This window comes from Halyomorpha halys, unplaced genomic scaffold (assembly GCF_000696795.3).
Source record: "Halyomorpha halys isolate HHAL.00 unplaced genomic scaffold, Hhal_1.1 Scaffold2115.1, whole genome shotgun sequence".
NCBI classification, from domain to species: domain Eukaryota; kingdom Metazoa; phylum Arthropoda; class Insecta; order Hemiptera; family Pentatomidae; genus Halyomorpha; species Halyomorpha halys.
In genome coordinates, this window is record NW_027107994.1 from 60,987 (window position 1) to 86,177 (window position 25,191).

The 25,191-nt window shown below is 33.6% G+C and overlaps 1 protein-coding gene across 9 annotated transcripts in view; it reads right to left on the minus strand.

Moving 5' to 3' along the window:
* Positions 1 to 91: 91 nt before the first annotated feature.
* The window catches only part of rno (rhinoceros), a 60,740-nt gene continuing 35,640 nt past the window's right edge, over positions 92 to 25,191 (minus strand). For all 9 annotated transcript variants that reach the window (XM_014436823.3, XM_014436820.3, XM_014436824.3 and 6 more), the window contains 4 exons: positions 20,837 to 21,010; positions 19,532 to 19,662; positions 7,898 to 8,144; positions 92 to 7,522 (listed from right to left, as the gene is read on the minus strand). In XM_014436823.3, coding sequence (XP_014292309.1) covers positions 926 to 7,522; positions 7,898 to 8,144; positions 19,532 to 19,662; positions 20,837 to 21,010 — 7,149 coding nt within the window. In that variant the 3' untranslated portion in view covers positions 92 to 925. The remainder of the gene's footprint in view (positions 7,523 to 7,897; positions 8,145 to 19,531; positions 19,663 to 20,836; positions 21,011 to 25,191) is intronic.

A 25,191-nucleotide genomic window follows, 5' to 3' on the forward strand; every position in this document is an offset into this window, starting at 1 on the left:
AGTTGATACGGATTGAACCAGACAGCAGCCCTGAGAAGTACTCCACGTACCTGAGAAAAACATTAATGATTGAAAACTATATATATATTTAAAATATTTACAAAATGCTATATACACAATACTATAGAGGCAAAACATTCAGGTAAAGTATTGCACCCTTGGGCGAGCAGAAATTTTACAATATTTATACACTGATTGACTATAATTTAAAAAAAAGAACCAACAATTTCCTGATTAGACTAACCTAGCTGCAATAGCTGAGACTTAATTATAATATAACCAATGCTTGCTATAAATAATACACGACTATAAAAAATATAACAACTTGCTCTACCCGGGAGGGCCCAAACCTCATTAACAAAATAATATAAATTTGTTAGGCCAATACTATAATATTATTCGGTGAATGATCAGTAAAAATGTATACCCCCAAACAGAATCAAGTACCCCTTAAAACGTTATAAAACAGTACAAATAATTTACAACACATTAAATACATGATACTAACACACAATATGTACAAAAATATTCATTCATCATACAGTACATTAATTGACATTTGTACAATATATATTTTGTTTCCCGTTGCACTTGACCATTATCTATAGCTAATTTTTTCTATATTTATTACACTGTGCAAATATACATATAGATAAGTAGGGAAGTATAAGGAGATAAAATTCTACATTACATTTATCATACTAACAATTCATGAGTTTTTATATCACTTAGTTATATGGGTTTATAAATAGACTTTAAAGATTATGTACAGATAAAAAATAGCTCACTTTGAGTGAACCAAATAGAAAAGAAATCACTTGGTGACAACAACAGATCACTATAAAATTTTTTTAAATGTCAGATCATAAAACAATATAATTTACATAACAAAAGGTAAAAATTAGAAATTAATGTCCTACCATCATCACCTGACCTCACAGTCTTTACTAAGAGGAAAAGTTGGAGGAGTCTCCCTAACCTCAGCCGGTGACCTTTCATTACCCGTTTGTCCGACATTATCACTAATCGGCACTTTCATCACATAGCCCTCCTCACACCGAGATAACTTTAATCTAATTGGCGTTATTTTTGACGTCCGTACTTTTTTCAACGCAGGGTTATCGTCACTAGTCCTATCATAACATTCACTCGATGCTTTTACCCTTGGCTCGGATTCAGTTACTGGCGGAGAAGGTGGTCTTGCATCTTCTTCTTCAGTTCTTTTGGCAAACCGAATTATCAGTTTGGGTGCTGATTCATCGGTAATAACTCTAACAAGTGGTGTGTCCCCAAGAGATCTTTTCTTCCTCTTTTTACTCCTTAATTCGTCTTCAAGTTTATCCTCTTCATCAAATCCTGCCATCACCATTTTTCGATATTTCATACTCTCCCTCTTCATCTCTTCAACTGTGGGTTTTGGCATATTTGTGAGCCTCTTCTTAGGTGGTCTTACCCTTAAATTCTTCCTTTCTTCTGAAAGTGTTGAGACACTAACTTGATTGTTACCATCTCCCCTGATCTTGATTTTGAGTTTTGGAGCAGTCCCTCCCTTTGGAGTCCTCCCTCTTCTTTTTTGAGGTTGGGGTGTTTGTTCACTTCCTTGATTGCTTCCTATACTTTTTCTTCTTTCTGTTATATCTTCAGGTTCAGGAGAAAGAAGTTTTTCTTTTTTCTTCTTCTTTTCCAAATTAGCATCTACAAATGCTTTGTAATCCTCACGTGTAGGAATACTAGTCATTGAAGCCACAGCTTTTGGTATGGTAATTATAGTTCTATTTACAAGAGGATCTTGCATTGGAACAGATGGAGGTACAGATGTAACACTATCGTCCATATTCATATCTTGTGTCCAATATTGTCTAAGAAGTTCTTTCTTTCTCATCCTCCTGAGATTTGATGTACCCCCACTGGATGTGATAGAAGATGTGGGACCAAGTGGAACAGATGCTCCTTCAGTTTGCGTGATGTTTGGATTAGGAGGTTGTACCTGTGTCACACATGATGAAGCAGAATAATTTGCATCTAAGAAAGGGCCTTTAATTTTAACTTTTAATTGGTTTCTTGAATCGTCAACAGAAACCAAAGGCACATCTTCCCCAAGTACTTTACTAACTGTATCATCATTTATCTTAGTACCTGTAGTCGCACTAAGCGTTTTGATTTCCTCTTCCAATTCTTCAACATAACGTTTAGTAGGCTCAAGAGGTGGAGCAGATGTAAATGGTTCTAAGAGGTGGTTTTTATAAGAGGATGTTGTGTTGGAGATAGCACTATAGGAACTGTAAGTCCTCATATCAACAGGTCCTGGAAGAAGTGGTTCAACAATATCAACTGGTCTGGTGATTTCGTTCTTTTCTTCTTTGTTTTGATTTTTGTGTTCGGGGCTACTTGACTTATTATCACAGCTATAGCTAGTTCTACTTTTGTGATGTAATGGGCTAGTCAACTTAGGGGATCGAGGAGAATCTTTATTTAAGTAAGAGTCAGCCTTCTTTTCGTGAATATCAGAAGACTTTCTTCTTTCTCTCATAGCACGCAGATTTTCTAAGCTATCACCACCTTCTTCATCTTCATCAAAATCAAAATCATAAACAGTTCCCACAAGTTTACTTGTAATGGTATTAGGATCATTATGAATTGTATGCCCCTTCCCTCGTCCTCGGCCTCTACCTCTACCACGATGACCAACTCCTCTACCTGGTGGCCTACCTCTCTTTCCACCTGAATCTTTTCCTCTTCCTCTAGAAGGATCAAGCTGTCTAGGAGACTTTCCAGGTGATTTTGCAGGAGACTTAGTTTGCTGTGCAATACATCTAGCAGAAGTTCTTGTTGGTTTAAGAGGAGATTTCTTTCCAACTGATTTGGGTGTAGGAGGTTCTTCAGAAGAAACTGATGCAGGTGGTTGATGATTAAAAGTTTCTGGTGTTTGAGGTGGCAATGATTCTGGTGTTGCTTGCTGCTGACAATTTTCTGGAGGTTGGAACGGAAGTGGTGCTAAAGATTGAGGATCCTGTATCATAGCACTTATTGGAGCAACCATAGCAGCTGTTATGGCCATGTTATGAGATGAAGCAGTAAATGCAGCTGAGCAGGCAGGAGGAGGCATATGTAGAGTTTCTTCAGGAAGTTTATTGACCAGAGTGTGTTGTGACGGATATGGGGTAGAAAAATTCGGTTGAAACAATCCTGCATTACCAGGAGGGTAAGGAGGCAGTTGTGTGCAAGTTGGTGTTGGAAGAAATGACACAGAGAATGCTGCAGTATCGGAGAAATGGAAAGGTGGAGGATTAGCAAGTGCGCATGAAGGATTATAACCCATGGTAGACTGGAGACCTTGAAATGGCAACATATCTGGTATTAAAGGGTTATTTGGCATGGACTGAATTAAATCTTCAGGTTTTGGCTCTATTTCTTCTCGATGCGAAGAAGAAGATGTTGAAGATGCGGAAGAAGAACTAGAATGGCGAGAAGGCATTAACTCACTTTCAGCCCACTTATTGCCATATGGAGATGGCACTGGATCATATGAATGAACACTAGGAGGAATACTACTAGGAGGAACCCATCTTTCATCTGCTTGGGCACTATTACTGCGATCTAATTTTTCCCTTCCAGGAACTTTACCAACATCCAAGGATATACCATAGGTTTGATATTGATAATGTTCATTAGAATCATAAGATGGCAAATCCTGCTTATCTCCTGTGGCAGGAGGCAGCAAGTGCTGATCACCACTCAGTCGCAGAGCAGTTTCATCCATAATAGGTTTCATTACATTCAAAGTACAGTCAACATCTGGTTCTAATGTTTTATTGGCATCATCAATTTCCAATTCTGATGTACTTTGTTTTATTTCATCTGGTATGTTAGGTTCAATAAGATCTATGGTTGGAGGAGGATTGTTTGGAGGCTGCTGGTCTAATTTGACTTCATCTAAAGCTTTGGATTCAAGTTGCTCTAGTTCTTCTAAATGCATTGATGATTTTGAGTCAGTGTTTTCAACTTCCCCATCGTTTTGTGTTTTCTTGGCAAATCCTAATCTTAATTTTTCAACTAAATTTAGTGTTTCCCTAGCATTTTCTTCTTTACTATCAATTTTGAAAAATAACTCATTACATGAACTGAAGGAGAATAATTGGGCATTTCTATCTTCTGATTCATGGCGGTCTATTGTATTGAAACCGTCATCATCTTCAGCTAAAATGTCACTTTCAAAATCAAAAAGTTCTGCAACAGCTGAATCCTTAGATGGGGGTTGAGGTGAAAATATTGATCTTTGTTGATTGGAAACTGACAAAGAGGATGTTCGGGAGCTTACTTTTTTTGGCTCAGTCCTTTCAGGGTCACTACTGTGTAGCTCTGTCGTCATGGTGATGTTCTCGACCTTCTCCAGTTGAGGTATAGAATCGTGCTTAAACAGGATGTCAGACTGTGCTAGTGGTGTAGGGGAGAGGACAGGTAATGAATCATTAATGTCTTCTTTCACTAGAACAGGTGGGGCACTATTCAAACTAGGATCTTCTTCTTTCTTATCAATAACTGGTTTAATGTCCTCGGCCAGAGAAAGTTCCGGTTCTGGAGAAAATAGACTTCTAGAAGAAGGTAGGAATTTGTCATTGAGTTCAGTTTTGGGAGTTACAACAGGTTCAATAACTACCTTTTTGAATGATACTTGAACTTCTTCCAAAATATTAGTTGGTGTCTTTTTGTTTTGATTTTGTACGAATTCAATAATATCTAACTTCTTAGAATGAGTTGAAATTTGTTCTGTTGTAGTGGATTTTTTAACAACAGGTTCAACTAGTTCAGAATCTGGCAATTTTTGGCTTTGTATCTGAATAGCATCCAATATATTTGTCATACTGCAACTATTAAAACTTGACCAAGATCGGTCAGTTATTTTATCATTTTTATTTTCATCTTTAATCACCCTCTCTTTAAGAGATTCTCTAGATTTTTCTGGTGAGCTTTTTATTTGAATTTCAGGTGATTTACAGGGAGCAATATTTTTATTCTTTAATAAAGCATTTTGTTCTTTTCTTTCATTTTCACGTACAAGCTTATCCCTTTTCTCAAAAAGTCTATCTAAAGATTTCTTTGAATTACTTTTGCCAATAAGATCTCTGCCAGCTTTTCTTTCAGCTATTTCTCTTTCTAAAGTACTACCCAATGATTCTTCATTTTTCTTGGTAGGCGAGTCTACCTTCTTATCAATTTTCTTGCTCTGAGTTGGAGAATGTTGTTTGATTTTCTCTTCATTGGAAGAATGATCTGTTGATTTAGGACTTGATTTCCTCTGCAACTTATTAGTTGGACTTTGTTTCTCAGTATCATCTGGTTTTCTCTTTCTTCCTGGTATTTCCTTTTTAGGCAGAGACTCTTCTTTTCCTTTGCTACAGTCCCGCTTAATTGGTTGTTGTTTATTTCTATCTGCAATGTCTTTAGATGGTAGGACCTTGTTTGAATTATGTAACTGCTTGGTTTCAGTAGACCCTGAACTACTACTACGGTCTGTTTTTGTTTTCCTTCCTGATTTTTCTTGGGCTCGTGATGATTCTTTTCTCTCAGTAGGCGGCTGCTGAAATTCAAGTTCAGGCCGCCCATCGGAAGTTTTAAGCTTCTTCTCAGGCGTTTTCCTCAATTTCTTGCTAGCCAAACCTACTTTAAGAATGGAATCATTTTTACGAGCATCAGTGATTTCAGACTTGCTTTTATTTGTTATTTCATTTTTCTTAATCGGAGCTTTCACGCTATCATCAGAATCAGAAGAACTACTGGATGTTGAACTACTATGTACTGAATGTTTTCCTTTTTCAAGAAAAGCAGCTATTTCAAATTTTTTAACAGGTTGTTGCTTCTTTTCTATAGTTTTAATTTTGGTTTCATCCTTAGTTGGTATTGGATCAAACAAACTTTTCTTATCTAAAGGTAATTTTGGTACTTTCTTCTCTTCTTCTTCCTCATCATTGGCACTATCTGAGCTAGATGAACTAGATGAAGATGAAGAACCTGAACTAGAACTACTACTAGAAGAAGAAGATGAAGAAGACACAGACGATTTAGATGGTTTACGATTTTTCAGTTCAGCTGGTTTTATAATTTTCTTGTTCTTTTCTAGCTCGATATCTTTTTTAGATTTGATAGCATCCAGTTTATCTTCTTTATCTTTGTCTTTCTTAGATTTAACTTCAGATATTTTTGTTTTGTCTAACTTTTGTTCTAGTTCATTTTCATTAGTTGTTGCTACAGGCTTGTTTAAGCCACTCTTGATGTTTTCTGTTGCTTTTCTCGCTGCTTGTCTCTGAGGAACATAGGCTATAATATCTTGTCCATCTCCACATAAATCTTTATCAAATTCATAGATGTCATTGGGTGATTTTAATTTTTCATCTTTAGGTGTGTTTTTCTCTTTACCTATTTCTTTTCCTTTTATTTTCATAGCCTTTAATTTGATTTTATTTTCATCATTAGAGGTTGCTATGGTTTTTACAGTTTCCTGTTCTCCTAAAACATCACCTTTACTCTTCCCATGATGCCGCAAACTTTCACTTGCTTTCTTTGCAGCTTGTCGTTGTGGTACTATGAGATCTGAAGGAGCAGAACTATCCTTCTTTTTCTTCTTGATTACATTGACATTTTCTTTGTCTCGATAATAATCATCCTCTATTGAGCTGTCAGGAGGGTTTTCTTTGTCAGTACGATTGAATAATTTAGAAGATTTAATCTGGGATTTCTTGTGCTTTCCTTGATTGAGAGCTGTGAATTCTTTCATGGCAGCTTTCGTTCTCATGGGGTGTGAAGATTCATTCCGACCATCTTTGAAAGAGGAGTCACTGTCAGTATCTGAGTATATATTGCTCACGCCCCTTGAGTCCTTTTTGACTTGAAAGAACGTGACGAGATCATCACTATCATCACTTCCAGTCTTATCTCCTAATTCTTTTTCCATTTGCATAAGGCCTTGGCCTTTGCTTCGAGGAGAATTCCATGGCTTGGATTCATCTTCAGTTGATGTATCTATATTGAGACGAGGAGGAGCAGAACGTTTTTTACTAAGCTTTTTACCTTTAACGCTAGCTGATTTGCTGCCTTCTGTGCTGGATGTATCCAATGCTAAAGTGCGCTTAATGTCTGTTTCACTACCACTTGACATACTGGCATACATACTTCTCCTCCTTTCCAACCCACCATTCATATACATTTTCTTGTATTGGTTTTCAGATTTCTTCCTCATTCCATTTTTATCGAGCTTACCCTTCTCATTCGGAGAAATTCCAGCAATCCTAGCAAGAACCGTTTCAAAATCTGTGCTAAGTTCAGGAGCTGAAGGATGGGAATAAATACGATCATAAATAGATGGACCATGATTTGATTCCTTAATGGCAGTGATTTCAACAGGAGACAAGTTGTAACTTGGTTCAGATAATACAGCAATCTGCTTGTGGAATGTTTGTTCTCTCATTCTAAACAAAGTACGTGACAACTTTTCTCGTCTACTTACCATATAACAAAGGTTTCGAACCTGAAAATGAAATTATTTTGATTAAGTCACATAAGCTTAAATAATGAAAAATAAAATTAACATGATAACAGTATAGCGAAGCTAAATGCAAATGATTACATGGAATTTGAAGTTTAATTAAGACTATATCAATACCTAATGATTTTAACATAAAGTAAAGAGGAATAATATGAAATGAAGAGATGAGATAAATTAACTATTATTATCACCCTTATATAAATTTAAAATAAAGAAATGAACTTTTTTAAGAAGGCAAGTTTATTCATTCATTACATTTAAAGGGAGCATATATTAATCTTGAATTAAGCAGGAGATGAAAAACATAATAATATTTCCATGAAAAAATGAAAAAGCTAATTATAAAACAAGAATTACCCTTTCTAAATCCTGCCTTAGTTGAACAAACATTTTCATTTTCTCATGATCAGCCTGTTCTTGCTGTCTACTTAGAAAATCTACATCATCTGGACGTGGTGCCAAAAGTGGTTTGTTATGGCTTGCTCTTCTTTTCAACACCCAATAATTGTAAATAGCTGTAATCCCTTCTGCATCAACTTCATGATGTTTTGAAACGTCATTGGGAGAGACGTGTTTTTCAAACTCACCTTCAATTTCCTGAAGCCTAAAAAAGTAAAATATTACAGAAAACTATTAAAAAGAGTACACTCTGTAACTATCACAATTAATGATTAACAGAATATTAACCAGGTTATTAACCTCAAGTTTAAAAATAGCAATATAGTGGGTAAAATAATTATTTGTACACTTAGTTTATCAGGAAAAAGGTGTCTAATAATTTAATCAAGATAAATTAACTTATAATTATGATTAAGATCGTACTTTCATGCAATTCCATCTTTTGTTCCCTCAATTCAAATTCGGCTAAACCTCAATAGAAATTCAAATCATGAAAAAGATGTTCAATTGATACTAGTTTTATATTGACAAGATTGCACATTTTGGAGTTGCTGCATGAATTTGCACATTTTGAGAATTTTCTGAACAAAATTACATTTTTGTTTATTTTTTGAGTTGTAACTTTGAAATCATTATTAAAATTTATCAATAATTCATGAAACGAGCTCATTTAATCTTATCTTAGCAACTATAGTTCTAGTCTGGCCCTATAATTACCACGATCTGTGATAAGGAAGCAAACCAAAACCCTATGTTTTAGAAAATCACATGTTAATGCTTATTGTAATAAAATTACATTTTAAGCTTAGATTATATTTATAAAAAAAAAAAATTATTACTGGTTTCTTGAGTTACAAATTGAGCTTCAATTTTGATTGAAATTAGTACAACCCAAAACACTTAAGTTTAAAAATTTGGATTTAGGAGTTATTTTTTTCCGATCTAATTAAATTAAAAAATATATATATATAATATTAAAATTTTGAATATTGAAGAATTTCAGAATTAAGAATTTTTTAGTCTCATGTGTCATAGCCACAAGAGCAGTTCGCTATTCACTGGGCTCTTTGTTTATTTCTTTGTAATAATGGTTACATCTCAAACCCTGCTCTCAAAAATTCATAAAATGTGAGTTTATAGACAACTGAACGTTTTTATATTCTCAAATAGTGGAGGTGTGTGACTGTTAATTAAAATTAGTGAGTTATAATTGACATTGGTGTACTAGTGAAAGTGCTAGTAGTCGGTAATTCCCCAGAGGGGGTCTTATCTCAATGCAATAATTCATGGTCAAGGTGTTAAGTAATCTGATACTATCTGTTGGGTCATCAATTCGAATCCAAAGACTAGATTTTTTTTTTCCTACTCCAAGGACTTTTAATTTCAGAAATGTTTTATTTAATATTTTTATATAATTTAGAGTAAGTTTATTTTCTTGGAATAATTTCTTTACGTTAATAATTTTTATTTTTCATATTACGAGGGTAAGTCAATTATTATTCACAATATTTATATTTATAGTTATAAAATTTTATTATAATCAAGTAGGAAACTTACAAGTACATCATTTTTCGACATGCCCCTCTTCTTAAAAAAAGGTTTTTGGTTGAGCTGTGAGCCAGGAATGCACTGCTTCTTTCATTGCTTCTTCCGAGGTAAATCAATGACCCCTTTAAGTGGACCAAACAAGTGATAGTCAGAAGGGGCAAGATCGGGACTGTATGGAGGATGAGCCAGTACTTCAAAATTAAGTTTCTGGAGTGTTTTAGCAGTGTGGGCAGCAGTATGTGGACGGGCATTGTCGTGCAACAACACAAACAGTGAGATGCTTACAGTTAAGCTAAAGCCTACAATTAAAAGCAAATGCTGAGGACTGCTGTCAAAAGGTGTTGTGTTGTTGCACGACAATGCCCATCCATATACTGCTGCTCACACTGCTGAAACATTCCAGAAACTCAAATTTATATTCCTGGTTTGCAGCTCAACCAAAAACCTTTTATGAGGGAATCATGAAGTTTCTACAACGATGGACCAAGTGCATCGAAAAGCAAGGGGACTAAGTTGAAAAATGATGTTTTAAATTTCCTATTTGATAACAATCTAGATTATTCTAATTTCGTAATGGATTCGGACAAGAATATGTCTTGTGAAGACACTGGAAAAGAGGAAGAGATACAGTTTTCTGAATTAAGTGAAACAGATTCGCAATATTTAAAGAGATGTATTCGTCAAAAGTGCCACAGAAACACTGCTCCAAATCGGTGGACAATTCACCCAATAAAAAAAAATAAAGCAGCTAAATCAAAAAAGCCAGTTGAACAAACTAAAGCTTGCTGCAAAACTACTGCAACTACGAAACCAGAACTAACCACACCAGTAATAATTCTACTGCTCTAAAAAATTCATCCAATAACATTCCAGAGCCTCAAGAGTTTTCAGATCCAGAGCCACCTCTAATCTTCGTCGCCAAATTAGAAAATTTCATATGGTTCAGTCAAGAAATTGCTGACTTGACTAGACAGCCAAATTTAACATGCTTTTCACACCTCAAAGATATAAAGATAAATACCACCACCAAAGAAACTTACAAAAAACTTTTCAATTATATGATCGACAGAAATTATGACTTACATTTTATCAGCTGAAGAAAGAAAAGGCTTACAGAGTTGTTTTAAGGGGTCTCTATTCAACCAATCCCACAGACAATATCAAAACAGGGCTGGAAGAAATTGACCACAACGTGAGGACTATATCGGGCATTTTACACCCCACTGAAAAATACCCATTACCATTATTTTTTGTAACTTAAGGCCAGCCTGAAATAATTCTGAAATATTTCAGGTTACAAAGTTGGTGTATTCAACTGTTAACTTTGAGCATACAAAGACCTGTTGCCATCACCAGGCCAGGTGTTTGAAATGTTCTGGCCCTCACATCATTAATACCTGCCAGAAACTACGGGACGAACCGGCAAAATGTGAACTATGTGAAAAAGACCACCCAGCAAGCTAAAGAGGCTGTGGGGTTTATAAAAATCTCTACAAGCAGAGATCTCATTTCATGACATCAAAAGGCCTAGTTAAAACTCGCACCCTACTGCCTGAAATGCAAAATTTGGAAATTTTTCCAAACATAGAGAGAACATCAGCATCGAATCGCAGCCTTCTTTATCAAAAATCTAGGATCAATCTCATCAAGACTCAAGCCTGACATACTCTGCGATCACCAACAAGAATCAACAGTCTCAACGTCAGGTGCCTCAGATTTCTCAACCCTAGCCCCTGACCTCTCATCCAAAGCCTCAACCTCCATATCATCGAAATCCTCACCATCATCTACTTTTACAGGTAAACTTATCACCATAACGTCCATCCAACTGTTCTGATAAACTCCTCTTCCCAACTACCATCAAAAATTGATACAGCTCCGCATATATCACGAAGAGCCCAGCACCACTCAGCACTCCTAGTCACACGACCACCCAGACAACACATCCCATACTGGTTCTAGCATCCTTATTTACAAATCCGTATCCCATTCCCTTATTCCTTCCAATCCAACTGATGCAATCCAATCAGCCTCAGTAATCATTTCGACTCGCCCTTTCTATGTTATTTTTTTAGCTGTATACTGTCCTACTGGTAATAACCTTTCTTATAACCTTCTTGAGTCTTTATTCCGAACTCTCGGACAGCGCTTCATTGCTAGAGGAAAATATAATGTTAAACACCAACAATAAGATGCCGAACATCCAACTCTTATGGTAACATCCTATCCCATGTTTCCACCTCCAATACTTATACTATCCTCTCGTTCAAAACTCCTACTTATTGGTCTACATCCCTAAAAAACAACTGGATGGATATCCTTGACATATTTATCACCTTCCAGATTTTCTCCTCCCAATCCATTGTTGAATCCTTGGATAACATTTCATGAGATCATAGTCCAGTTCTTCTTTTTTTACATTCAAGCTTCGTATCTAAGTCCTCCACTCCTTCATTTACTACAGAAAGAGTTGACTGGGACAAATTTAGATGAGACTTGGAAAACAAACTAGTCTTGAACATTCAACTGAATAGAAAACAAGACATTGACGAAGCTTTAGAAAAATCACAGAATCAATAAGAACAAGTATAAATGACAACACTTCGACTAGTAGAATTAATTACAATAAACAAACTAACCTGTCACAGCATATTTGTATCTTAATAAGGAAAAAACATAGAGCAAGGCCGAAGTGGCATCCAACTGACAAAACGAATTACACAAAATTGACTTAACTTTACTAAAAATCTTGCTACTGAAAAATCATTATGGAGAACCACCAAACAGCTGTTGAATTTCAAAGATTTTAACTATCCACTTCTTACCAAATCCCAATCCTGTACCAGAACTGACAAAAGTCGCAAACTTTTGGACACCTTTCTTTTGCATCCAGATATCCTTAACCCAATTCACCTTGAATGTATTGAAGCAGAACTAATATTCCAATTCAAATGACCTTACCACCAAAAGAATTTCATCCATCAGAAATTGCTAGCAACATTCAGAGATTACCGACCCTCAAAGTTCCTAGATACGACCTAATAACATCTCACATCCTGAAACTTCTTCCTCGAAAAGCCATCTTATTCTTCACCTACATATATATAAAACACCATTCTCTGTTCCACATATTTTCCTGACCCATGAAAATTAGCTATAGTAAAAATGATATCAAAACCCCAAAAGCCACCAGAATACACATCCCCTTACCATTCTATCTCTCAATTACTGATCGTGGGCAACATTCCTGAAAAACTCATTTTGAAACGCCTATACTTCATGCTAGATTCCAATCATATAATCCCAGATCACCAGTTTGGATTCTGAACATACCACTCCATTGTACTGCGTGGAATCTTTTTCAATATAATTTCGGACTGCTTTACAAACACCGTAAATTCCTACCTCCTACACGCTTTCTGATCATCTGTTCCTTTCTCACTGATAGATTATTCGAAGTAAACCACACTGGTTCCTATTCATCCCTCTTCTCTCAGACTGCTGGTTTTCCTCAAGGTAGTATCTTCAATCCCATCCTCTACAGAGTCTAATACAGCTGACATCCCCACCAATCCTCACCACGTATTCCGATGAAACCTGTGTGCTCGCAATCAATAATAACCCTTTGATTGCATCTTAAACTCTCCAATACCACATCACGACCCTCAAAGAATGGTGCCGAAATTGGAGGATAAAAATGAATCCTATCAAATCCCCAAGGAATCCTCACACACGATTGAAAAACAGGAAACTGCACGTCGATTCAGACTATTACAGCACTTACAAGAAAAACAATCTTAACTTCCAATTCATAACAAAAGACTGATCTAAAAAACTATAATAAGGCCTATCTGGACATACAGAGTTGAGCTTTAAGGCTTAACATAACGTTTGAAATTCCTCTTGGATCAAATCCTTACAATCCAAAATCCTCAATGCTCCTTACTTTGTCACAAATAAAATTATACACAAAGACCTTCTCTTAATGTTCTATATGTAACCGATCTAGCCCGAACCAGATATTATTCCTTCAATTATAAAGTCCCTAACCACCCAAACACACTAGTTTCTAACCTTGCTTCCTCTTCCATTCCTGAAAATTCTCTAAGGTGACTGAAAAGAAGATGGCCATGAGACCTTAATGTAAAAAGGTAATTAGACTGCTAATTAGAGTGTAAATGTGACTAGAGACTAAATTATTTTATCATTATGTTATTTTATTTATTTATTTTTCATGCAGATAGTTTGATTATGTTCATTTTGTTTATTCTTCTGTTTGTATATATTTTAAGAGTTTTTTTTATATTTAATTTATTTTATTTTATTTTAGTACGTATGAGATCATTCATCACTATTACTTATTGCCCACAACTGTGTGGCAGATTGTAATATCTATCAATAAATAAAAAGTATGATAAAAAAAAAATAAATAAATTAGACTGCTACCAAAGGGTAGTTTCTCTACATGCCAGTATCATTCCATTATAAACTTACATCAAATTTACTGAATGTATCATTATGTACAGTTGTAAATTTAAAAATAGATATAAAAAATCATTTTTTTTCTTTGAATTTGGTATTTAAATTACAGGTCATTCAATGATGATACTCGGAATTCGTCAAAATGGTAGTTGATTAGACGTTTCCTATATGGCTATATGCGGCCACTTATGAAAATAAAGAAAAAATCCTTTTCTAAGTATCACTTTCTCAAAAAATTAACAAAAAAATAAAATAAAATTAGAATAGCGAACACAGAACACATTACATTTAGTTTTTGGTTTATTATTTTCAATAATGAACCTTTGTAATGTACTAAGACAAAAAAATTAAGATTCCTCAAATTTTGAAGTTTTGAAGTTTCAAGATATGGAGAATCAAAAAAAAAAAAAAATTCTTTGATGAAATTGATTTTTGCAGGATTTTTGTATTATGTACAATTTAACACATTCTGGATTTTTACTGCACTATTTTGCATAGTTTGGGTTTTTTATTACTGCACTGTTTTGCACATTTTTTTTGTTTTTCTTTACTGCACCAAAATTCAGCCTCTAATCATGATACTAAACAACATTCTGTACTAATTTTTACAAGTGGAGGAAATTAAAAATCCATACAAACTAATTGACAAATAAATTTAAAAAGGAAAAACTACTCATACACAAACAGTTATTTTTATAATAATAATAAGAATAACTATTCATCAGATCATATCATTGAACCAAAACATGATAGTTTATTTAAATACAAACCCAAAGTGGGATATAAAACTAAAATAAGTTCAATATATTGGAAGAATGTTGGAATTTTCTCACTTAACAGTACAACATGTAATAAAAAACTTTAAAAACAGATCAGTGGACAATAAGGAACAGGTTAGAAAACATTTGTAACAAGATAATCACATGAAATTATGCAAAAATATAGTCAAACATGCCAAGATAAGGGCTCTTAAAGTCGTGGAACACACAGCATTACGTTTTGTAAAAATATTATTCCCAAACGGAGAGAAATCAGCTTCATAAAACATGAACATTTGTTTCAAATAAAACAAGCAAACTAATATTCATGCACCTCCAAATCCCCCGCTGTTATCAAATTTTTAGGTTTGAAGATTTTACCTTTCTATATATACCAAACAAACTTACAAGGAGGAAGTCCTTATCACATGACAGATATATGGGCAATGGCACGGCAGTTCTATAAGAAATAAAGAGTTGCTACCACTCTGAAAAAATGCATAGACAAACACTTGAGGGTTGAGACATGATTAAAATAAGATTTACCATCTTTATTTTATATATCAGTGATACACCATGAAGTTGTTTTTTTCAGTCTTTCATCAAGATTTTTTTCTACCAATGTAGCAACAAACATGAGATATCCAAGCTTCTCCATTTCATACAATCTATTTTTTGAAATTTGAGGAAAATGTAGCAAGTTATTCGCTAAATAAACATTAGCATGACAATATTTAAATTTTATTCTGCATATTTGATGATAAATGCATACTTCAAATTAAATAAAGTAAAAAAAAAAAAAAAAGGAATCAAAATTAAAATGTAATGTTGCAGATTACATCATGAAATAATGCTATCTCCAGTAATTGGCATGTTAAAATGTAATTTTTTTTAAATTTCCCAGTAAACCATCTCACATGATTTTTTTTTTCCCCCTAGCTTTTTTACAAGTTATTATTTAAAATGCCAAAAGTAAGTTCATTGTTTTCTATGAAATTGATAAAATCTTTAATCGAGAAATTGGATTGAAATATTGCATTTGATAGGAGATAAAACCCAAAGCATAGAAAATGTGTATGAAATAATGATTAGTGCTATATTAAGGAACAATCTCACATTTTTTTACAACCATCTTATTTTAGTTTAGTTTTATGTAAAAAGAAACTTAAAAAATTTCAGAAAAACAAGTTTGTTATTTAGCAAAAGATTCAGGTTAAATCAGTTTAAACGAAGTGTAACTCACATAGCGTTTTAAACAGAAGATTAAAAAAAAAAATGTTAATTAATCATTAATCCTAATAAAGGAGATTTCATTGTTTATATTGTCAATTAGTGTTTAAATACAATTATTATTAATTTTCTTTCATTACTAATTGCAAGTCTAACTTTCATGTTTAAAAGTTAGAACTTCGAGAAGTTTGTCGGGGGGTGCGGTCAGCAATCTTGCAAGATTGCTGATCGCACCCCCCGACAAACTTCTCGAAGCATTAATCTACGGTCAACTATCTACACCTCATTATAAGTTAGAAAGTATCTCACTCTTGTTTTTATCCATTTATATAATTATTTTTAATATACTTACACAGTTGCTATTGGTTATTTGTTATGATGAGTTTTAATTACTTTCATAATCAATAGTATTTTTTTTTTTTTATTATCAATTAGACATCTTTTTAAATGCAGCTGAAATTAACCAATTTATTATTTTTAGGGGACGAAGTATCTCAGAATAAAGATCGATTTTTCATTCATTTATAACTAGCAAATTCTTTTTAATGACTAATTGATGATATAAAAAAATACAAATGATTATACAATATTTAACATAATTTTCTTTTAATGTTTAATCCCTTCTCCAATTTATTTCTTAGGTCAGAACTTTTTGTGGGTACACTAGTTGTATATTTGAATATTTTAGCTATCTAATTGTATACGTGGAAAATATTTTGTAGTATGTTGTATGTGTTTATACAGCATATTTTACTGTTTTTTATTGTAAATTATATGGCATATGCTAAGGATTATTACTATATAAAGCCTCGGGCTCTGGTTACAAGTATGGAGAAGATTTAAAATAAAAATGGTGGTTCTGGTCAAGCTGAGCCAAAATGTTTCTTTTTGTTTATTTATTTATTGAAATTTACAACTGTACATAAAATACAAGTGAATTTGAAGTGCTATCATAATGGTATGAACAGGCATGTAGAGAAAGAAACTACCTATTGGTAGCACTCTAGGGCGAAAATTAAGTTACTTTTTGGACATCCCTCATATTGGATCTAGTATTTCTAAGATAATGACTGTCGCTATAATTCTTACTCCCTCAATACTATAAAGATAAATTAACTGACAGTAGACAAAGGTGGTCAGCCCCACCAGCTTCCCAGAGACGTCAATCAACAAGTCATCCTTAGTCTTTTCTTGACTTTAAGTAAGAAACTATATGTCCATATTGTCAAGAAAGGAAAAGAAAAGTATGAGTTGATTGCTCTGTCTGTGGATAAGATTGTATAATTCGGCCTACCAGACCAACTGAAGGATTTGGACTTGCACAAAGAATTATTGACAATCAAAATGATTGTAAGTAGTGAAAATTCTGTTACTTAAGTGGGAGGTTACAGAAAACTTGCTGTAAAATTTAAACAAGAATTGTATCAGAAATATTTAGACAAAGATAATAACTTTAAAATTAGTGAACACTATTTAGAAGAATATAATGTACATAAAGCTAATGCCATCAATATTGATTTAGGAGAAACAAAAACGGCCAATGAAGCTCTCTTGATTAAATATATTAAGGAGTTAGAGCAGTGATTTTCCAAAAAATGTGCCACAGCTCCCTAGGGCACTGCGAAACATCAATTAAACAATTCGGAAATTTTCTTGGAATTTCCAATTCATGAATTTTTGTGCCAACAATTGTGTATACTGATAAAATTTGAAGAATTTAGCAACTTTTGAGTCTTTATTGTTTTCTTTCCAATCCTTACCATGCAGTGGTTGGCCAGTCTTAAGATAGATATTACCTAAACAGTTGAAATTAAATATTTTATATTATGCTAAGGGAAATAGTAAGTATCTGTTTCTAATTTTTCGTTGTTAAATGGGTAATCGGTTTTAAAAAGGAAAGTTTTCCAATTTTTAAAGAAAGTCAAAAATTTAGAAAAAAAAATCTGATGTATCAAGGGCGCCACAGAAAAAATGCGATTATTTAGGGAGCCGCAAACCAAAAATGATTGGGAACCTCTGAGTTAGAGGATCGTATTTCAACAACATAAGAAGTAACTTTAAGTGAAATAGAGCAAACATTTTTGTTGAGTAAGTTTAATGGAAAACAAGAAGCTGTAAATTGGATTACCTCTTTTGAGAAGGAATGTAACAGATATAAGATATTTGATAGTTCCACCAGAGTGAAAGCCTTAAAATTGTTTATAGATGGTAATGTAAAGGAATGGTATTAAGTTATCGAGTTTAATTAAGTTACTGTTAGCTGATTGAGAAGTTTGGAAAAATCATCTTTATTGGTTTATGGGAAAAAGAGTTGGACTGCAATCTGCACAGTATTCAATTACAGTATATGTTCGTTCCGCTGATTAATTTTGTACTAAAAAAAACAAAGGACGTTTACTTTTGGAAGCAGACAAAGATTTGCCCGAAATGTATAGAATATATCAGATAGTGTATAATTTACCGTTAGATGGTCAAGATAGGCTTGATAAGAGATAAGATTATGGCTGTAGACGATCTTTTGATTGAACTAAAAAAATAGATGGTTTGGATAAAAGATCATGTATGATGTGCGAGTGGCTTGGTTTTAAGGATCATTTTCATCCGACTTCAATATGCAGAAATAAACTGATACAACAGAAAAATGTGGTTATTTTGATAGAAATAGATGATGTCTCTGAGACTAATTTTTCGGGGATAAAAATGGAAAATGAAAGGAGCTCAAAAAACTTAATTTCATACTGTGTACATTAATCAAAATTAATATAGTGATAGACAGAAATACAGTAGTGACAGCAGTTAATGTACTGTTACTACATTCTAGCACTCTTAGCGGCCCTAAGGTGATCGATCATAACAAGGTTATAAAAAATGTTTTGTTTTTGTTTTCAAATGAATATCTGAAATAATGTATTTATGGGCCTGGGATGTTATAGCAACTTTTTCCCAAAAATCAGTTGTTAGAAGTTCTACTTTACATAGTAGATTTTACATATTTTTACTATTCCTTTTTTTCAAAACAAGATTAACAAATTTTTATCAAATTCCTCATAGCAATATAGCATTAAGAAGTCTTTACTATCAACTAAGTCTTGTTCGGATTCGAATCGTCATAGAGGGTTTAAATGATGAATTAAAAAAAAAAAATCCTCTAGAGTATCTTTAATTTTATGTATTTAAACTAATTAACCATCTCTCATTATTATTAGTAATAAAAAATGCATAAATATGAACTATCAAAGAATTTGATAATTAACAGCTATTAAGGAAGGAGCATTAACAGTTAACTGATAATTAATGGAAAAATAAATGCTTTCAGGTTTTCTTAGCTGTTATAACAATAGTCAACTTTCTAATTATTGTCATTACAACCATGGGAACACCAAAACATATCCATAATAGTTTTTTAATTAATATGGAAATAGAAAGGACTTGTTTTGAGCAAGGTTTTAAAATAAGCAAGGATTATTCAACTCAAAGAAGAGTTGTAAGTGAAAGTTCAAAGAATATGCGCATCACATCAAATTTGTATTGATTAATGATGTCAAATTGACAACAGATTAATGATTATACTAACTTGGCAGCTCTTGCTTGATTTTTCTCTTCTGACGTCATATCTTTCCTTTTTTTCCTTTTACATTCATCATCTTCAGATGCAGAACCACAACGTTCCTTTTTCGGTGTAACACTATGTTTTTCACAATATGACTATAAACAAACATAAAATAAAAATGACTGAAAATTTTTCCAAACTATAAGAAAAAGGTCTATAAAATTATCGAAATGAAATTAATATAAAGTTTGGATGATCTCCATTTTTTTTTTGGTGAGCTGAAACCAAATATTTACTCCCGTTTCCTTTGATCAGTCAAATTATTTTGGAAATCCATGATATGTAATGGTAGCTTTGTAGTATAAGAATCATGAAAATTTTCCATAGCTCCTCAAAGAGTACATTAAGTACACATCTGATCAACTTTAAATTTAATGGTATCTAAAGAACATTAAAACACACCAAATACAAAATTGGATTGAACAAGCCCAATTTGCATAAAAGATAATACATTTATGATTATTTATATATATATATGAGTGAATTTTTAGTACCTTTAAATTTAGAAAATGAACACACAAAAAAAAAAAAATTGGGAACCAAAAAATGCACAAATAATTAGGGTTTCAAATTGATCAAGGAAATTGTGCAAATAAATTCACGCTCTCCTACAGGTATAATACAAATTCCGAAGTTTGATTTTCATAGACCACCATATAAGGATTTCATTTCCTCAAGGTGCCTACAAAATATACACCAACTTAGAGGAAAACATATGTATATAAAATATGAAAACCAAATATTTGACATAGTATAATCCTCTATATGCCTGGGATTACATTTTCTTCCTTCCTCAGGTAAATTAAGATTGTTAGAAAACTTTTTTTTTTGCTAGATGTATACTAGCCAATTTCAGCGTTCTCAAAACTCTATTGAAAATTAAAAGTGATTCCATGGATAAGCTTTTGAATCTATATCTGAAAGCACACTTGTATGGAAATGTAGAAATATGGAGTCTAGCAGGCATACATGAAATTGAAAAAGGTTAACTTTCTTATCTGAGTTTCCAAAGTTTCTTTTTGTAGACCTGTGTTATTAATCAATCAGAAACAAGAACAACAAAAATTGTTGATGTTTTTTTGATCACAAAATAAAATGATTGGTTTATTGATGGCTATAGTAACATAATAGTCATTGCACAAAATATTTTTATTAATATCTCATAAAAGTTATTTGTTTTTTTATTTATCAAATAAATTGTTATCACTATTAAAGTAATAACAATTTCCTTCCTGTATAAAAATGAATCAGAAAAAAAAGTAAACATACCCTCAGTTTGACTCCATCATCAGCATTTTCATCTTCGATGATGGCTCTCATCTCAAGGCCATGTTTGAAAGCACAGGTTACATGATACGCAACTTTACATGTCTTCACTGAGCACTGGATACACGCACCAACTCGCTCTCGGCACAACACACATATCAGAGCCCACCGGCTTTGCTGTAGAGTAAATATTAATTCCAATAGAGCAGGAAAATTAAAATTTGAAGTATATATAGTAATCCTTAGATCTACATCTATGAAATTGAGACCAAAATACACCTCCTCAAAATGTCGTTCTACTTCAGTAAATATACCTGTTTTCTTTATCTATTCCATATTAAAACCAGAGGACAAAAAACAATTTTCATTTTCACAATTGATATAATAAAAGTTGTCATGAAACCTAATTTCAGAAAAGCGCACATGTCCCTTATTTTTCTCTGTGTTCTCCCACTTAAATGGCTATTTATGAATACCCAATTTTTGAAGTTTTTCATTTAACTATATAAAATCTCACTATCTCAAATTATTCTTTAGATTTATTTTGAATACAGTCTATGAATTAAACCCTAAAGTTCTTTAAAATAATAAAATCAATTTTATTAGGTCCAATCATAATAATATTACCTTCTCATCAGCTACTTAAACTCAAATATTTCTTATACCACTCTTCAGTAGAATTTATGGGGTTTTATGAGTAACAAGAGATTCTTCTTGAGCTATTATTTCCAACAGTTTTTTTATTTCAATTTGACTTCTATGAATATATGTATTATATATCAATATGTATCGGCCAGAAACATTTTGAGGTTATACACAAAGGTATTTTATACAGTTCTGTAAAGTTAAACTCACCATAAAAATTTCTAAAGCTAACTAATGTTTTATACTTTCAATCAATAAACTGTAAGGCTAAATATACTGAAAAATACCAAATTTTAGTCATTGTTTTTTCAAGAGATGGCAGCATTTTCGGGGCAAATTTACTTTTCTTCTCATTTATACACAGAATAATGAATTTCCCATCTGTAAACGGATTTACCATCTAGAACCCCATAGAAGTTACTGAAATTGGTTCATTCATTTTTTTTTGTAATTATTTTGGCATTTAAAATATTGATCTCTGTTATTATTCATAAATAAAAAAAAGTGAGCTTATAGGCACTTGACCACAAGCAAATAAAATAAGCCTGCACAAACAGATTCATTTTTGGTAGCATAGGATATCCTTAAAGAGAAAATACGCTATAACAAATAAAGCCACGAGACTTGTGATTCCTAGGTCCAGGACAAGGGGAGGATTATCCCCACTACTTTTGCTGTTGTTTCTCTGAGACATCTAACCTTCATCAGCTTGATCAATGTATTTCCACACATTTTTAATATTTTTTATTTTTTCACTAATACCAAAGTGGAACATCAGTAAAACTCCTAATTGAGAATACAATATCTTTTAAAATTAAAATAAATGGATATTTTTTTCTTAAGGTAAATTATCATTTCTTAGTAAAAATCTTTCACTGCTAAATTTAGTATATTTCAACATTGTGATTACTACACTGTTTTAGATTTTTTTTTATCATATTCAAAGAAAAAAAAAATTGGAAGCAAGTATTACATCGAAAAATCCTTCATTCTGAACATAGACCGTATCAATCAAAATGATTATAAGCATATTTAATTTTCTTGTTGATAAGAGTATCAAACAATAAAATGCATTTTTTTTTTTTTTTTACATTGGCAAACTTAGTTTTAATGAAAATTCTAACAACTCAGACGAAGCAAGCAAAAATGGTGAACAGTGAATTCAAGCTACCTTTGGAAATGTTTTGAACTAATCAAACTGCAGAGCAATAAAAAATACAAATATGTATAGTTGCAGTTGTTATCTATCTACGTTGATGTCATTTCGATTTAGATAAAATTTTCATGCCATCAATATTCCACATGAGATCTGATCCCAACACTTTCCATCTCTAGTCTTTCAATAATTTCTTCTGCTTGATGATAGGACACTTTATCCTGTACTCTGATTTTTCCATCTCCCCCCTTTCTCATACTGAGCATTTATATTACTAAATGCTGGATGGTCAGCAAGGACAGTGGCGAGAGTAACCACCGCACTGTCACATTTAATGCCCAACATATGCGGACCCAGGAACAGCCGTAGGTTGTTGATATCCTATGTGGTCCCATCCATTCTGCTCTACGCAGCTGCAATATGGAAGGATGCATTGGGTACTGAGGCCTACAGAAGACCGATGGTGTCGGTGCATCGTAGGTGTGCACTAAGAGTGATCACCGCGTTTCGTACAGTCTCATACAAAGCGGCTTGCGTGGTGGCCAGGATGCCACCGATTGAGCTGATCACAGATGAGAGGAGCCGCTCTTATAATAGTGCTGACTATATTCCAAGAGACGAATTAAGAAAGGAGACTATAAGAAAATGGCAACGTCGCTGGAATATGGCATTCAGTGGAAGATGGACGCACAGGCTGGTGCCCAACATCGAGGCCTGGGTGAATAGGAACCACGGGGAGGTAGATTATTATATCACCCAGTTTATCACAGGGCATGGTTGCTTCCGAGCCTACCAGTATAGGTTTAAGCTCGATGAGACTGGAGAATGTCCATTGTGCCCAGAAACGGAAGAGAGTGCAGAACACGTTTTCTTCTTCTGTCACCGCTTTCATGAAGAAAGAAGAGACTTCCGACGTTTGTGGCTCAGACCCAACAGCAGATAATATTGTCAATATTATGCTGCTTAACCAAGATTATTGGATGGCAGGCCAACGATTTTCTGCACAGGTGATGCGGAAGTTAAGAAATGAAGAGAGAGATAGGCCAATTGACATTGCCCAACTGACTGAAACTCATTTTACTCAATGGACACAGTTTTAAATTCGTGACATCATTTATAGATATGACCATCCAGACAACACTTCCGCACTCTAATCAAGCTCGGTAATAGTTTCGACTCGCCCTTTCTATAATATATTTTCAGCTGTATACTGTTCTTCTAGTAATAAACTTCTTGATTCCTTAATAGTAATAATACTTCTTGATTCCGAACCCTCGGACCATGCTTTATTATTGGAGGAGACTACAAGGCTAAAGAACAACAATGAGGATGCTGAATAACCAACTCCCGTGGGTAATATCCTGTCTATCCCGTGTTTCCACCTTCAATATTTATGCTATTCTCTTGCACAAAGATCCTACTTATTGGCCTACATCCCTAAAAAAAAATGAGCAGATATCCTTGCCAGATTACCTCCACCCAAGCCATTATTGAATCCCTGGATGACCTTTCATCAGATCATAGTCCAGTTCTTCTTTTTTAAAATTCAAGCTGTGTATCTAAGCCCTCCACTCCTTCATTGTTATGTGAAGAGTCCAATGGGACGAATTTAGATGCGACTTGGAAAACAAACTAGACTTGAACATCGAACTAAAGACAAAACAAGACATCGACAAAGCTATAGAAAAACTCACAGAATCAATAAGAAGAAGTATAAATGACAACAATTCAACTAGTAGAATAATGAACAATCAACAAACTAACCTGCCACAGCATGTTCATATCTTAATAAGGGAAAAACACAGAGCAAGATCGAAGTGGCATAGGCCCAGATATCCAATAGATAAAACATATTACACCAAATTTACAAACAAACTTAAAAATGAAATTAGAAAATTTTAAAAATTTTCTTAACTTTACTGAAAATCTTACAACTACTGACAAATTATTGTGGAGAACCACCAAACAGCTGCTAAATTTCAAAGATTCCAAATCCCAAACCTGGACCAGAACTGACAAATAAAAATCGCAAACCTTTATAAAACCTTAATTCCGCATCCTAATATCCTTAACCCAATACACCTTGAATGTATTAAAGCGGAACTAGATATTCCACTCCAAATGACCTGGCCACCTAAAGCATTTCATCCTTCGGAGATTACCTACCCGCAAAGCTCCTGGACACGACTTAATAACATCCCACATCTTAAAACTTTTTCCTCGAAAAGCCATCCTATTCCTCATGTACATATACAACGCTTTTCTTTGTTCCACATATTTTCCTGACTCATGGAAATTATTTATAGTCAAAATGATACCCGAACCCCAAAACACCCACCCTCTTTCCGTCCTATCTCTCTATTCCCGATCATGGGTAAAATCCTCCAAAAAACTCATTTTGAAACACCTAAACCCCATCCTAGATTCGAATCATATAATTCCAGATCACCAATCATCGTGTGGTGGACATTGTCTCGTCTTCATTGAAGCATGGAATGTACTGCGCAAGAGTCTTTTTCGATGTAGAGCAGGCTTTTGATCGAGTCTGGCACCCAGG